This window comes from Ambystoma mexicanum, chromosome 3q (assembly GCF_040938575.1).
Source record: "Ambystoma mexicanum isolate Mex_15411 chromosome 3q, UKY_AmexF1_1, whole genome shotgun sequence".
Lineage (NCBI taxonomy): Eukaryota > Metazoa > Chordata > Amphibia > Caudata > Ambystomatidae > Ambystoma > Ambystoma mexicanum.
In genome coordinates, this window is record NC_090926.1 from 623,176,762 (window position 1) to 623,193,830 (window position 17,069).

General features: G+C 45.7%; 1 protein-coding gene across 2 annotated transcripts in view; it reads left to right on the top strand.

Annotated features, from left to right (window-relative positions):
- DNAH9 (dynein axonemal heavy chain 9) overlaps positions 1-17,069 on the top strand; it is a 1,527,051-nt gene that overhangs the window by 191,570 nt on the left and 1,318,412 nt on the right. For both annotated transcript variants that reach the window (XM_069654516.1, XM_069654515.1), the window contains exons 8-9: positions 4,453-4,569; positions 8,312-8,462. In XM_069654516.1, coding sequence (XP_069510617.1) covers positions 4,453-4,569; positions 8,312-8,462 — 268 coding nt within the window. The remainder of the gene's footprint in view (positions 1-4,452; positions 4,570-8,311; positions 8,463-17,069) is intronic.

Genomic DNA, 17,069 nt, shown 5'->3' on the forward strand with positions numbered 1-17,069 from the left:
AACCGTGTAGCCCCACTGGCTCTGTGCAAGGCCAAACCTGCAGGCCACATCAATACCTGCTTCACTCCTGCCCTTCAGGCACTGCGTAGCTTCAAGCACCTAGCAGAAGCCACCTGGATAAAATCACACACAGACGCCCACAAAACCATTTTCAGAAATTCTGCCAAACTATACGAACACACCATCACTACTGCCAAATCGCTAGTCTACAACACCAGCATTTCCAACGCCTCCGCCAACTTCAAAGAATTATTCAGAATACTTAGGGAGCTTGAAACCCCATCCTCCCCTCCAGCCTCTATCATCAAAGACGAGCAATGTGCATAAATATACAAAATTCCATCCTTGTAGCTGGCTTTGTTCGGGCTGGTCATGCTGTTGGTGATATCCCTGGCGTCCGTTTCAAAGTTGTAAAAGTGGCTAATGTTTCTTTGCTGGCTTTGCACAAAGGCAAAAAGGAGAGACCCAGATCACGAGAACATTTTGAGCCTGAATTGGAATCCAATAAATCTTTTCAATTAAAATAAATAAAATAAATAAATTAAAAAAATACATTCCTTACAGGAGAAAATTACACTCCAACAGAAATCTATTATACCACTCTCCACAACACTCTCCCAGCAACCAGGCAACTTGCCTCATGAGACCCCAATCTTTCACTTCGGAAACATCACTGAATCAGAATCCGAGAACATCCTCAAATCTCTTAAACCATCAAACTGCAAAGGGGATATCTGCCCAGCCTCCATCATTAAAGACTGCTCTGAAGCATTAATCTCCTTTTATCACTAAGTTCATCAATGCCTCCTTCTCCACTAGTATCGTCCCGGTGAGCATCAAGGAATCTTGGGTCCTCCCACTGCTAAAACCCTCTTTCGACCCAACATCCCCCAATAACTACTGCCCAATAATGTCAGTCCTCTTCTTGCTAAAATTACTGGACAGAGCGTCCTACAACCAAATACAGACTTTCTTAGAACCCAGTCGCATCCTAAGTATGCAACAATCAGGCTTCCGACCGGGACATGGTACAAAGTCAGCCCTGCTCGACCTGAAAAATCAGCTCGACAGCTTTAGGGATAAGGGCAAACCCGCCCTGCTGCTCCTACTGGATCTCTCAACGGCTTTCGACTTAGTAGACCAGCAAATACTGTGTCGCCACCTATCAGCATCGGCCAACTTCTCCCAAGAAGCCTCCATATGGGATGCCTCATTCCTTTATGGCAGATCCATATGAGTCTTATCAGAAATAGCCAGTGCCCCCACAGCTCCCACCACCTGTGATGTCCCCAAAGATCCTATGTGTCCCCCACCCTCTACAATATCTTCACCAAACTCCTGTTCAACATCTGAGACTCCTTGGGCATATTGTATACTTACTATGCAGATGATACCCAAATCCTCCTCCCCTTGACGGGCAACTGCGACACCAACTCCCTCTCCCCCAACAAAATCTACTGGACAATCCAGGCATGTATGGCCACCAATCACCTTTGCTTCAATGACAACAAGACAGAGATCTGGCTGGTAGGCTCCCCAGCAATTCTGAAGAAAAGCGCAACAAACAGTGCACTTCTTTCAAGATTTAGGAAATACTTATCTCCGTCTCTGACTCTGTAAAAACCCTAGGCATTTACCTGGATGGCCCCCTACCCCCTCACAAGACAAGTGAACATAATTGCATCCTCCTCGGCCTACACGACAAATATCAACGAAGCCAGACACTTCCTATCCCCTTCTAGCTGCCTCACCCTAGCTCGAGTGATCTATAGGAGCTCGACTCGACTACTGCAATGCCCTGTTTGCTGGCACCTCCAAACAAAACCTGAAGAAACTACAAGTAATTCAAAATAATGCCCTTTGCTCCGCCCTCAAAATTCCCAAAAGAGACCACATAACACCAGCAAGAACGAAGGCCCACCATCTCCCCATTTGAGAAAGGATTATCTTCAACATTATCTATCACCCACAGATGTCTATCCAACACCGCCCCTGCATACCTCGCTCAGAAAATCGTGAGAGCACAATCTACCAGACCAGTAAGGGCTGCCCACACCCACCTTGTTCTACCAAAATACACCTGAGCCAGAGCAGGTGGATCAAGCTCTGCACAGTCTCAGCTAAACTCTGGAAGGCCCCCCCTACCCTAATAGCAGAAGAATCCTACTGGGTCTTCCAAAAATCCCTGAAAACCTGGCTATGTGCCCAATGATGACACCCCAGCTCAGAACTTGCGACCCGGAGCCATCAGACAACCATGCACTCCATATGTATAAAGTTTCTGGTTAAACGGAGGAAATGTAACACCACTTTTGTTCCTCACTTTATGCAACTGGTTAACAGCACCCTGATGCCTAAGGGTTTAGGTGCTTTACAAACGCAAAAATAAAGATTGTCTATAGCAGTGTACATGCCCGTGTACACGGGCCAAAGTACAGGTTTTCATTGACACAGTAGGACAACTATATATCCTAAGCCAACCGCTCCCCTTAGTGGTAACAGGAGACTATGCACATCTCATTATGAGTTTGGCAGTCCGGAAACGAGAGTGCCAGTAAGCTCACCGGCACCCTTGTTTCCAGCCCGCACAGTACGAGTTTGCCTGCCGGAGCTGTTGCGCCCGACATGTCTGACCCAGCCGGGCGCAGCTGCCCCGGTAAGCAGACTCGTCACGAAAGCATCGGCACCTTTAGTAACGATGCCGATGCTCCTGTGAAAACATTCCCATGGAGTCCTATGGGACTCCTTGGGAATGGGGACTAACATTTTCCGGCACCTAGCTTCCCGGTCTGCCGGGACTTGTAATGTCCCGGTGGCACTGGGAAGCTAGGTGCCGATAAAATGTTACGAGACCGGTGGCAACCTGCCGGGAGCACCGGCAGGGTTACTGCTGGACTCGTAATGAGGCCCATTCTCTCTATATATTCGAAGGCACTGCTCCCTCTAGTGGTGACAACAGGCAAAATGACTGCATCGGACAAACATACAGGGACAGACATACATCTGGCTTTTAATTAAGTTGCTACATTAGACTAGATTGGATCAGATGGTGTGTATCGTTAGTGGAACAGATTCCTACATAATATTTGATTGACTGGCCATTCGACTCTTTATATACATTTGTCTTTAACTTTTAAAATCGGGACATTGTTTCTTAAAGGAAATCCACCGAATGTGTGGATTTTTAAGCCACTCGAGACAGGAGATGACGTTGGCATTTTAAATATCATGGGCCATTTTACAGAGACTTTGCACTGTGCAAGTGTGATTGGCACCAGGGCTAAAATTGCTTAGTGCAAACAAATATTCTTTCTATGCATTTTTGCACCATTGCATTGCACCAATGCAAAAATGCATTGAATGGATGTTTTTTTTGCTAGGTCAAACATTAGCCTAGTGGCAATTGCACTTACAAAGGCGCAAGGTTTCTGTAATACCGCACCTTTTGTTATGGAAAAAACATTTATTTTAATTTCCATATACTTTTTTTCTAACTGTCTGCCGGCAGCGTGTTATTGTAACATGTAGTGGTGCAAAGGCTGAAAGGGGAATTGCTCCTCCCACTGCCATCATAAAAGGGAAGGGGAGTGACTCGTGCCTAGGGGACTCTCATCTGCTTCTTCTTAAAAGTGCTAAGGGCGTGTATGTTTGTCCTGAATTCCCATGAGAAATAATTATAGGCTCTGCACACTCCCGCACTTAAGTGTTAAACAGGAAACTGAGGCATTGCTGGGGGTGGGAGGGGGGGGTAAAGGGGATATAGCCCGAGGTCTTTTGTTTGTCGCCCGGATAGAAGCTCAGGGGCTACAACCAAAGGCTAGCTAGCCCCGAGTCCCGACAGTGCCGACATTAGCGTAGCCCCCGATCTTTTTCAGAGACTTAAAACCACTTGCGCACGATGTTGGTCATTTTACTTTCAAGTATATACTGAAGTCAGTTCATCGTCCAATTTATGCGCCTTAATCGCCCACATAAGGTCGTGTTTGACCTTTAATGACACTGTGCTGTATGCTAAAAAAACATTGGTGTATGTTCTTTAATGACACTGTGTTCTGTGTTACGTTCCCACCTACGGCCGTCAATGACCTTTAATGTGGCTGTACGCTCTGCTGCAGGGACGTTGCTGTTTTCCACAGGTTTTCTCACTCTACTTATTTTACTGGAATTAGTTTCAAATTGAGCCGTGCAACTCGGGCCTGCAGGGCTGATCAGCTGTGAAAGTGGCTTTCAACCTGGGTGTGAGAACTTGTTAAAAGAAGATTGCAGGCAACAAATATATTTGCGGGAAATACAGATCTAGTTTCTTGGGGAAAGCGCACAGTGTAAGAAGTTCTGGTGAGAAGTCTTAAAACAATTCAGCGGCTGCTCATGTGAACATGTGTGTGGGACTGGAACAGAAGCTTATGGTGCTTTTCCTCAGTGTAACCTTTTACCAACATGGTGTTTTCTTAGGAGTTTGAAAAGGATGTGTCGGACTTCAAGCAAAATGTTGAAGACCTGGACAGGAGGCTGGGGACGATTTTCTGCCAGGCGTTTGATGATGCTTCCGGCCTGGAGCATGCCTTCAAGGTGAGTGTTGGGCAAGCGCCAGGCAAAGAACAGCCTCCGGCAGTAACCGAAGGAGAGACAGTAATGAATTCCTCTGAATGTAGCATACATGAGATGTGCATGTTTTATTCCAACACTGCTTTGCAAAATCACCTTCATGCCAAGCCCTTGCCCACCTCTGAGGTCAAACACCACAGTACCTCACCATTCGACCTCCTGCCATGCATATAGGCGAGCAGTGCTTATTTTGTGGCGGGGCTTACCAGGGCTTAGCCCTGGTGCTCATTTCTGAGCACCTGAACTTTTTGCTGATTTCTGCTCGATAATGTTGTGGTGTTTTGGCAACTTTATTATTTTAACTGGCAATCATTCAGTCAGAGTAATGTAACCACGTCCGTGCAAGGTTCGAAATGGCCTGAAGCTGGGAGCTTATTAAGCTCCTACCTTTACCCTAGGAGAGCCTAGTTACCTTGAAACCGACAGCTACCAGGAACTACTTTTGGCTCCCCAGACCAAGTGGTGCCTTGCAAACATGCATATGTGACATTAACTTGGAGTGTTTGAACACGTTAATAAAGAAGAACTAGGACACATTTACACATAATGCCTCATACATAAAAGCCAGAATGTTACTGTGTATTTCATGTGGACGTTAGATTTGTGGTGCCCTGTGTACCCGCTCATGGTTACCTAGCCATAGCTCCTGCTTACCTGGTGATGCCTGACACCTAGGAGCAGGTTTTAGCTCCCGCTCATTGAACCTTAATCACGAGCCCTGCAGTGTGCACTGGCCAGGGTCTCTGCATGGGCTCGCTCAATGTTATCCATGAACCTGAGGACCCAGGTTGGCAGGGCTATTTATCAATTTTTATGAATAACAATGAGTTGGATGGTAACAATGCTGGGCACTGTTGCTGGCCATATCTGCACACTCCTCCCCTCAGCCTGCATGACATTGCTGCACATTCTCTACTGTAATAACCATTAGGGTGGGTTGACAACAGGGCAGTCATCAGCCAGCATCCCCAACACAGAGTCAAGGTCAGTGAAAATGCCAATATCGAAGAGGAGTTCCTGTCATGAGTGACAATCTATATGAGACAATCTTGCTGCAGTTGTTGATATGTAAGTTCATCAATTTACCATAGAAGGAGAGCATGCTTGCTCTTATTGTCTGTGGATAGAGTTAGCATGTTCCAATTGCCACTGATAGGATCAGAACAAAATGTTAACGATGTGTTTTAAAGAAACACTTAAACATTTAGTTTATTTCAATACACAAATGTGTTATGTCGATTGATATCTGTAAATTGCACGGTGGATCCATCACCCTCAATTAACCAGTGGGTGTTGCAGATATAACCACAAATATGTTGACACAATATGGAGCAGCCGTCAGTAGTGTCACCAGTGGGTGGGGAGTTGCCCAGCCCAATATGTGTAAGTGTAACAGGCGTGCTGTAATATATTTGGGCCCTGGCATTATAATCATAGGCACCTTTCGTAGCACAGGTAGACTTGGCAAAGCCCATTGAGGGACCTTCTGTGCCTAGGTTCAAAACGTGTAGATATGATCGATTTGCTATGTTTAGTTTGTTACTGTATCGAATAGAGGCCAAATGTAACATCACCCAGTTCTGCCACTCAGTTCCAGAACATCTGAGATCTCGTACTTCTTGCAGAATAAGTTATGATTAAGTATTGAAATAAACACTTTAAACTTGTTAAATAGACTGTTTACCTGTGGACTGTGGTGCATATATATATATAGTTTTACAAAGGTAGCGGGCGCCCCTCCCTCGCAAGAACAGACATGATAACCTGTTCAGTGGTTATTAACCACTTGAGAGTTCGCAGCCACTGCTTTTACTCACTGTGCCTTTCACAGATGGGAAATAGTCTTTGTCCTGCCCAGGGGCAGTCCAGCACCGAAATACAATGGCAACTCCAATCTGAACGAGAGTACCACCAGCAACCCCATACACGTGTTTCACCCTTGTTGGGGATCATCAGTGAGGTGAAGCTGATGCCTCTCTAAGCACAGTGAGAGGGAGACCACGTCTGGTTGCCCCCAGGAGACCTAGGGTTACCAATCCCAGGTTCCTTAACAAATAGTTTTACAAAGGTAGCGGCCGCCCCTCCCTCGCAAGAACAGACATGATAACCTGTTCAGTGGTTATTAACCACTTGAGAGTTCGCAGCCACTGCTTTTACTCACTGTGCCTTTCACAGATGGGAAATATCCATTTGCATATCAGTCTTTGTCCTGCCCAGGGGCAGTCCAGCACCGAAATACAATGGCAATTCCAATCTGAACGAGAGTACCACCAGCAACCCCATACACGTGTTTCACCCTTGTTGGGGATCATCAGTGAGGTGAAGCTGATGCCTCTCTAAGCACAGTGAGAGGGAGACCACGTCTGGTTGCCCCCAGGAGACCTAGGGTTACCAATCCCAGGTTCCTTAACAAATAGTTTTACAAAGGTAGCAGGCGCCCCTCCCTCGCAAGAACAGACATGATAACCTGTTCAGTGGTTATTAACCACTTGAGAGTTCGCAGCCACTGCTTTTACTCACTGTGCCTTTCACAGATGGGAAATATCCATTTGCATATCAGTCTTTGTCCTGCCCAGGGGCAGTCCAGCACCGAAATACAATGGCAATTCCAATCTGAACGAGAGTACCACCAGCAACCCCATACACGTGTTTCACCCTTGTTGGGGATCATCAGTGAGGTGAAGCTGATGCCTCTCTAAGCACAGTGAGAGGGAGACCACGTCTGGTTGCCCCCAGGAGACCTAGGGTTACCAATCCCAGGTTCCTTAACAAATAGTTTTACAAAGGTAGCAGGCGCCCCTCCCTCGCAAGAACAGACATGATAACCTGTTCAGTGGTTATTAACCACTTGAGAGTTCGCAGCCACTGCTTTTACTCACTGTGCCTTTCACAGATGGGAAATATCCATTTGCATATCAGTCTTTGTCCTGCCCAGGGGCAGTCCAGCACCGAAATACAATGGCAATTCCAATCTGAACGAGAGTACCACCAGCAACCCCATACACGTGTTTCACCCTTGTTGGGGATCATCAGTGAGGTGAAGCTGATGCCTCTCTAAGCACAGTGAGAGGGAGACCACGTCTGGTTGCCCCCAGGAGACCTAGGGTTACCAATCCCAGGTTCCTTAACAAATAGTTTTACAAAGGTAGCGGGCGCCCCTCCCTCGCAAGAACAGACATGATAACCTGTTCAGTGGTTATTAACCACTTGAGAGTTCGCAGCCACTGCTTTTACTCACTGTGCCTTTCACAGATGGGAAATATCCATTTGCATATCAGTCTTTGTCCTGCCCAGGGGCAGTCCAGCACCGAAATACAATGGCAATTCCAATCTGAACGAGAGTACCACCAGCAACCCCATACACGTGTTTCAGTGTATTAACCACTTGAGAGTTCGCAGCCACTGCTTTTACTATATTTCCCATCTGTGAAAAGCACAGTGAGTAAAAGCAGTGGCTGCGAACTCTCAAGTGGTTAATGCGAGAGAGGGGCGCCCGCTACCTTTGTAAAACCATATATATATATATATATATAACATTTGACTTCAGTAAAATACTCTCCGAGGGGGAATTGGTTGGACACATTTTAGATGCTGGTGACTGTCAATTAGTACTAATAATACCTAATCACTAAAGTGCCTTTAGTCGCTGCTGGAAAATGTCAGAAGAAGTTGGGAATAACAGTGTCTCTTGCTTGACTGTTTTCAGCTCCTGGATATGTTTGGCAGCTTGCTGGAAAGGCCGGTCATTGCAGCGGATGCCTTTGGGAAATATCCTGTTTTGATCGCCATGTTTGATAGAGACCTGGATACAGCCAAGCTTATCTTCAACGAACACACCAAGAAGGAGATTGAAATTGGTATGTTCTGGTGTTGTGCTGAATTATTTGTATAATGGAAATAAATACGTATCATTTTAGTGACCTATATATAATCGCATTCTGAAAATATGTGAAGAACATCCACTGGGGCAGTGATTGATTCTCCTCCTCGTGCCTTCGTTTCAATAGGATTACTACTGCCACTAATCAATGTTCCGTTTCAGATAATTAAGAGTACACATGGTTCCCCAATAACACGTATTACAAATGAATTCAACTACAATTACCCATTTTATATTAAACCTTTGATGTTTATGCATCATCTGACGTACAAAGCTGCACCTACAGTATCTGCAATGACTCATTCTGTGCGTGCTTTAATTTCAGCGAGTGATGTCATGTTAGCACTCCTTGATCTAGGAACGAAAGAGATGTCTAGAGAAAGTCAATCTGCAAGAAGCCTACACACCATTCTTGGTATCATATACATTTGGGTAGAGTTTTCAAAAGAAATTAAAGAATGTATGAACAAAAAAAAACATTAATTGAGTGACTTTGAGTTCAACTTAATTACATAGTAAGACTCTTATATACATAAGTGTTTTTGTATAATCTTATGTTACATCCTAGATGAGGGGGTTGCGGCAGGTCATTAAAGCTATGATGATCATCACTTGGACTGTGGGATCTCAACACATCTGGTAATAAGCACAGAATGATTAGATGAGACTGTTTTTCAGAACATGAACTCGGTCACAAATGTGATGTGAATCAATGACCATACCCACGAAGAAAACCTATGTTCATGGTGGCTTATTTGGGAACTAAAGCAGTGCTGGTGCAAAATAATACATGTGGATGGCATAAAGTGCATCTGAAAAATGTCAGGATAGGTTTGGTGATTACTAACGACCTTGCAATGTAACTAAACGTTTAGAAAATTGGCTTTTCTGCAGCCTGAAAATGTGCTGGTCTTCCCTTCCTGGGTCCACAGTTTGTTATAAATATAGGACTCGTTAAGAAATGTATCTGCGATCTTCCTTGGTTTAAACGTTTCCAACTACCAGGGTGAGCCTGCATCTGAACAAGCATTTCCCACTACTGTCAGATTTTGAGGCTCCCAGACCGAATAAGCATCTTCTATCACTACCTGCTTTGTAGGCTACAAGATTTTTGGGGACCCCATTGTGAGCCTGCTACATCTGTACAGCCAGCGCTCGACCCAGGGAGTTGGCCCCTCTGTGTGGTGGTGTTGGGGGTTGGCAGTGAAGCAGCAGTGTGGGTGACCCTTTCGATTGGGATCCTGCATGGTCTTGATGTGGATGTTCCTCCCCTGCACACGCTGCTGGGTTGCAACCCCTGCATAGTCCTTTTACTGGTCCCTCTTAAACACGCCTTCCATTTTGTTTTCAGTGTACTTTAACTGCGGCTGGTGGGGGGGCCGGGAGCACCGCCAACTTCACTGGTGAAGTGCAGACGACTGCAATTCGTTCTGCGATGCTGAAAGCGGGTGGGAAGGTGAAATAATCAGACATCAAAGCATTGCTAACCATGCAGCACACAAAGAGCAAGCCAATACAATCCGCACAAGTGGAGGTCCATTCCCCCCCACCTGCGCCTGCGCACAAAGACTCTCTGTTCTCAAGCCAGGATTTTGGGGAAATGCTGATGGTCTTTAAGCAGGACATCACTCAGGAGATCACCCAGAAGAATAAATCTAGAGAGAGTCTGACCAAATCAATCTCTGGCCTGAACTCCCACCTTGTGGGCCTGGAATCTCGAGTGAATGATTTCGAAAATATGGTGTGCATTCAGGCCCACGACCACACGGAGCTAGCAAACAGAGTGTGACTTGCACAGAGGAGGATTTCTTACGATTGCACTTCTGTCCCTCCGTTTGCCATTTTCAACCATCTTATCCCAGGATGGCTTTATAGTCCTAACACTGAAATGCATGGGTATCCGCAATTCAATGTTAGATTTACACCGGTGACAAAACGTATCGCAATTGCCACCTGCCTTGTCAGCTTATGGCCGATCGCACTTGAATGGCTTTCTATGGAATCAGTCTTCCTGAGGAATCCAAAGCATTTCCACCAACATTAAAGTCTCATGCGGTTAGATTCTTAACATTGAATGGGTGGGGTGGTGGATTCAGTAATTCCAATCCATGCCACTGTCCTCATTACACCTGCACTGCTCACCTGGCAGCCCTTGCATTCAGGGCTGTTTCTGTATCCCTACAGCCGCCTACTAGCATTTGACACCTGATGTCTGCACTTACCCTTGCACTTGCCACCAGCTGGCCGCACTTTTTATTTATTGTTTTATTTATTTTTACTGTCATCCTATGTACTGCACTGCCCCCTCCCCTTCCCCCTGCACTTCTCCCGCCCCTCTCTCCTGCCTTGCACTTGCGTGATCTCAATGTCACTTAGCCTAGTATGATCGTTGTCTCTGTCTTCCCTCTGTGCCCCCTCCCTTGCCTCATCGTGCCTTGAAACACTTGTGTATAGACGCGTTATACATGCCCTATATCGTATCATAAAGAATACAGGAATATCGCTTGTTGTGTAAAAACGTTCTACAAATGTTTTACAGTTAATACCCTGTGACTTCTAGTCCTTGCTTTGTGTCATGAAGGGCCTCCCACAGACTCTTAAATGCAGAGGAAAGACTCTTAGAAGGAACACCATGTTGGGGTGGCAGAGTGGCCCATTTTTATTGTGAGTCAAAGAATTGCCTTGAGCCAGATCTGACTTTCTACCAGAAAATTAGAGAAGGGATAAGAATTGAGGAGACATGAGCAGGTCACGTGCAGCTTCTACCTTGTGACACGTTACAAGTTTACCTGAGGGCTGCAAGTACCACAATAGGAAGACCCAACTACAGGCAGTTTGAATAATAGATTCATGAGCAGCGTAGAGTCAAGATGATGGCCGATAGTTGTACAATGGGAGAGAAAATTCTCTTCAGAATCCTTCGTAAATAAGCATGTCCTTATTACTGCTAAGATCCTAGAAGTCGAGGTAAGCCTTTCCTCTAAAAGAACTTCCAGCCCCACCAATGTTGGGACCAAGTCGGCCCTTGAACCAGGGGCCCACAACTAAATGTTCATGCCATGCACTAAGGCGTTGATTTTGTTACCGTAAAAGGTGTCTGTCCGCCATCTCTTCATGATTTGCAATGCAAAGTATTTGTTTTAGTTCAGTCGAACAACTGGGTGTGGCGGCAGGCATGAACAAAAGAAAGCAATGACGTCATGTAACAGTGTGTCTTAGTGTGTAAGGCGGCAGATGAACGATGCAAGGTCTTGGGTCTTTGCGTAGCTCCGCACAGTACCGTCTTAATTGAGGAAAAAACAGTCAAGACAAATGGACTGGAGAAACGCAGACAAGCAGGCAGACAGACACACACAGACAGAGACCCACACAGAGACCCACGCATATTTTCTCTGCATTCCCAACCAACAAATGTATTTGGACGGCCTGTTCCCTTTGCAGGATAGGAATGGCGCCATTGCACAGATTTGGGGAAGGGCATTTTCAAGTGGTTGCTGAAGCACAAAGAAGAGTTCATCAATGACTTTAAGCATATGTGAGGATAGCGCAAGTGCAATGCGCTCGCATTATGAACAAGACGATGCCATCTCAGTCGGGTTGTCCAAAGCCTTACCTCCCCAGGTCCATACATTAAGTACCTTAATGGCGCTGAAGGCCTCCTAAATATCTACAAAAAAGTGTCTGGTAGCCCCTGTGGCGAGAAAGAACATGGTCAAATAACACGTTCTCTGGGAAGGTGCCCACTCAGCAGGGTCTGCAACCACGTGTTAGCTGACTGTACCTTTCACAGAGGAGAAATGGACATTTGCATATCAGTCTGAGCCCACACACTTGGGCAGTGCAGCACTTTGTAATGCAGGAAATTCGTTTCTCTGGAAGATGAAGATAGTCATTCTCACCTATCTTTGGAATCTCTTTTTACAAATGAATTTCTGGGAAGTGTGCATGTTTGCAAGATGTGTTTTTTTTTTGGTGTATGAAATTGTCTAGCATTGAGAACGGCCATCAAAATGTCTTTGAGTACCTGGGTCATCCACTATTTCTTGAAAGGGTCTTAGCAATATGCAGTGTTTTGTGATGCCAGAGCGAAAAGGAAACGGGGATGATCTAGTGGATTGTATATAGGTATACATGAAGAATGTATCCCTTTTTAGCTTGTTGCATTAACAACGCCTTACAAAGCAGCAGGCGAAATGCCACATGAAGAGTGCCAAAAAGCTCCACCCCCCCCCGCACCGCTCTGAAGAGATTCACCATCCATACAATGTGTTTTGTAACTTAAGGACACCAATCTATGTTTTCACTGTGAGCACCGTGGCCTTGCTGGGTGAAAAGGCATGGCAATCTCCTTCAAGTATTGGGAGTGGATGCCATACACACATCCCATAGCAGGGATTGCCTCTGCATGATCAGCAATTCTAGCATCTGCCCAAGTGATGGGGCATTCATATTTGTTCTCTGGCCCCAGGTTGATCTGATTGCCCTGATATGTACCAGATGGATCTTTCCAATACTCCTCTGCAAAGGCCCATGTAAACACTATTACAATAGCTGGGCTGACACAGCGCCACATTATGGATCAGGGGAGTCTGATGTAAATGGAGTCTGATGTAAATGGATGTGGGACATAGAGGGGCAATACAGCCTGCACAGCGATGGGCACTTTTAAAAACCACATTGATATGTGGTTCAAATGAGAAGGTGGAATAAACAGATTATTTATTTATTTATTTGTTTATTTATTTATTGTGCATTTGTAAGACGCTTGTACAACAAGTGAATTGTGTTTCACCTCAACCGGTTCTAGGGCATCGTAAAAGATCCCAGGGCAGGTGAACAGGTGAGTACTGCCAATGTTATCACTGACCAGGAGGGTAAACTCCTACTTGCTCCCAGATCAGCACAAATCACCCACTCTATCCTTACTCCCACATCCCGAGTCATGGCTGAAGACACATGCGATTGGCACACCTGTTAAAACCAAGACCAGACTCCTCAATCTACTAGGGCAAGTTTCCCATGAAAGTGTTGCTTAAGAGAGACAACCCTGAACCCAGTGTTACTTCAAATGCTACAGCTAGTAACTGTCACTAGTGCTTCCCAAGGATCGCACTCTGCACCCTGACTGCCAGCAGGACCGGTGCAAGGAATTTTGCCAGCCTAGGCAAACTGTCAGATTGGCGCCCCCCCACTCCAGATCCTAACCGTTCTCAACCAACCGTCTTCATTTTGTTACCGATTGCTGCAAACCGCCTTCTACTCCATCATATACTTGTGCATGAGGGCTTGATCCAGTGAAACAGTGCTGCAAAGTCCTTTTCCATTCAATGTGATGAGCTGTAGAAAAACCAGATTCGTGGCAGCTACCAATTTTATAAATACGTTTTAAAAATTACCTTACCACGTTTCCTGGGAAGGCTATTGAACCCTTCATCCTGAAGACTGTTGGGGGAATAGGCTTTTGGGAATGGGGAATTGGATAATCATTGACAGGAACTCCTAGAAATGCAACTAAAACATAGGAAAGTAAGCCATAAGATAGATAATGGGTTGAGCGCTCACTGCTGCGATCTGTGTGTGATCTGCAGGTGCATGTTGGAATCCCGGCATGGTCACTCAGCAATTGGACAGTTGGGTGATAATTGTACCTAAAAATGTTTCATGTAGGTTTCAGGTTTATACGCTCCCAATTTAGACACTTAAGTGGACTGAGCAACAGGGAGCAACGGTGATTTGCTCAGGATTACACAATTTTGTTAAAGTGAGTCATCCAGTTTTCTGATTCTGTTTTCCTGTTGCCAAATTACATGCATGCACCTTTAACAATTTCGCACAAATATCCCATAGACTCATACAAATTGGAGGCATTTCGAAGACCACCTTACAGAAAATCTCCCCCAACAAACATAGCATAATATTTGGTTGGCTTTTCTGGGAAACAATTGGCTCATATGTGAATCTGGCAACATACAATATAGAAGGTTATGGAAACATGTTATGCAAAACATGCCCAATTTGCTTTTAGAGGAGAAATGACCACAGGAGAAATGTTACGTTGAAACGTTACGCCGTAAATAACTCTACCAAGTTGCATGTCAAAAACCAGGAAGGACACATGCTGAGAATTAAAATTTGAGAAGTAGACAAACTTAATTAAACAAACCCAACTTCCACACTTCAAAAAAGATTAACTGTTTATTTTTCTTTTTAAAAGTGCTGAATCATGTAAAAGCATGCTCCCAGGTTAAAGGGCTGAAGACGGCTGTTGGCACTTCACTCTCATTGAATTGCCCTCTCCCACGAATCACACCCTCCACAGCCTTGTGTTCATGAGGTGTGAATTGCTCTGCTGGAGGGGCTGACTTCTAGGCCTGCATGCATAAAAAGAAATCAACAAACGAATGTGGGGCAGCTCAAAACAGCAGCTCTAGTTGCCCTGCCAGATTTGTTGCCACACCACCAAAACAAAAGAAACGAGCATTGGCATAGCCAGAGGTTTGGGTCTTTTTGTAGACCTGGGAAAGGCATTTGTCAGGCACCACCGTAACAGTATTAACTGGCCATTGATGGTAGCAGGTGCAAATGGTGCGACTACCTGGGCATATAACTGCAGTGCCTTGCAAATGCCTAATGCCTAATACCTATTCTCAAGTCAAAACTGTTGACTTTGCCAGTGCTCGTTTTTAACAGGACTTCAATGAAGGAGAGCACAGTGTTTATAAATTGAGTGACTGTAGGCAGGCCTGTTAAGACATTTTTATTATATCAGTAGCACATGTCAGTTCAAATTAAGCGAATAACTCTCAGAAGACTGCTTTGGAAAAACATTGGCAGGCACTACAAGTGAAAAGTTGTATGGTAAGGCTTGAGTAAAGCGAGCTCAAAGATATCCCAGGAGTGGTTGCGTTTTGGCCAGGAAGTTGGTTTGATTGGCCATAGGGATCAGCATGCCTTGGGTAGTGAATGGGTGGGGCAATAAGCAAACACTGACAACCTTTGTGTCCCTCCTCATGCGCCATTGCTCCCTACTTAATAGTTTGGATAATAGGTGGTGCTTTCCAAAACAAAAATAAATGCACTCATCACATGGCCTGCGTGAAATCCAGGACTGCAGGACAACTGACCCTTCTGCCCGCCACCTCCATCACCATTGTGGCAGTCCTGGGCTCGACTCCATTTTATTCTTAAAAAGAATTGTAACCAAATCTAGTTACCAGAACATATTAGTTGACTGAAAACTTGGGGCTTGAAAAAAAAAAGGGAAAATGGGCACGGACAGGCTCTTTGCATGGTGGGGCACAGGGGAGTTATAGACATGGGTATCTTCTCAGCATCCCCCCTGCATGGAATCTTGTGGGTTTCCGTGGACTGTGGTAACCCTAAGATTTTCTTATTGCTAAGCCACCTCTCGCCTTCCTTGTAGCCGGGCAGCAGTCACAGGGGACACTGGAATCTCAAATGGCCACACGTGTCCCATGCAGGCAGATGGGGGGGGCAATCTGCCCATCCAGCATGACCATTGCAGAGGAGATTAGATTTACTGGGCATTGGATTATCGGATTGATAGGTGAGAGGGTAACTGGTCAAGGAGGGCGGCATTGCTGTGAGATGTGGGAAGAAAACAATGGGAACGGGACAGGAGGACAAGAACAGGAAACAAGAGAAGGGGGGCATTGGAAACATGAGGGGATGAGACAGAGACACAAACATATATCCAGGATAGAGCAGTGGTAATATTTGGATAGGGCATAGGGGCAGGTGAGTGTTGGCAGAAGGAAGGGGCTGGAGTGAGGCGTGGACTGAAGGTCACAGGGATGAAGATTGGAGACTGAAGGGCATATAGACTAAAGAAAGGGAGATGGCACCCCAATCACAGTGTTGTCGACACGAAGATGGGGCCAGGGAGCCTGGCAGAAGGACGGATGGTGTTAGGCAAATACAGGGCAAAGTAGCAAAGGAACATGGACAGAAAGATGAAATAGCGGAATGCAGTGAGTACTAAGGGCAAGGGAGGGTGTAAGTAAAGAAGGAAATGCACAGGAGGCAGAGAACAGGAGAGCAGTTGGACAGTGACAGAAGAGTGGAGGAGCAGGGTTCAGAGTGGGCAGCCAGGCAGTGACAGGAAAGTTGGCATGCTGCATGCAAGTTTATGGTCGGCCGGCAGCGGCGGCAAGGACGATTAGGTATGCAACTGAGAGAGTAGAGCAGGGGTTGAGTGTCCTGGCAGGACAAGGGGTAGAGTTGTATTCAGGTAAACACTTGCATCAGGGCAGAAGGATTATGCAGTCTATGCTAATGATGTGAGCAGCTCATACAGCGAAAGTGCTGTAACAATAACAAAAGATAGTACATTTCCTAAAAACGGATTCCATTATTATTTTCCATAATTTTGCTGTAAGCCGTAGCGGCAGACTTGAGGCCGCCACCTGCATCCTGAGGGGCTCAATGTTAGAGCCTGCAGCCTGAGCCATTGCCAGCCAGCCAGGAACAGGCATAACATTTCATTAAGACAGAGAGAGGGTTGGGGAGCACTGCATGCATGATGCACTATGGTTTTAGTCAGCAGTAGTCGGCACAGCACATC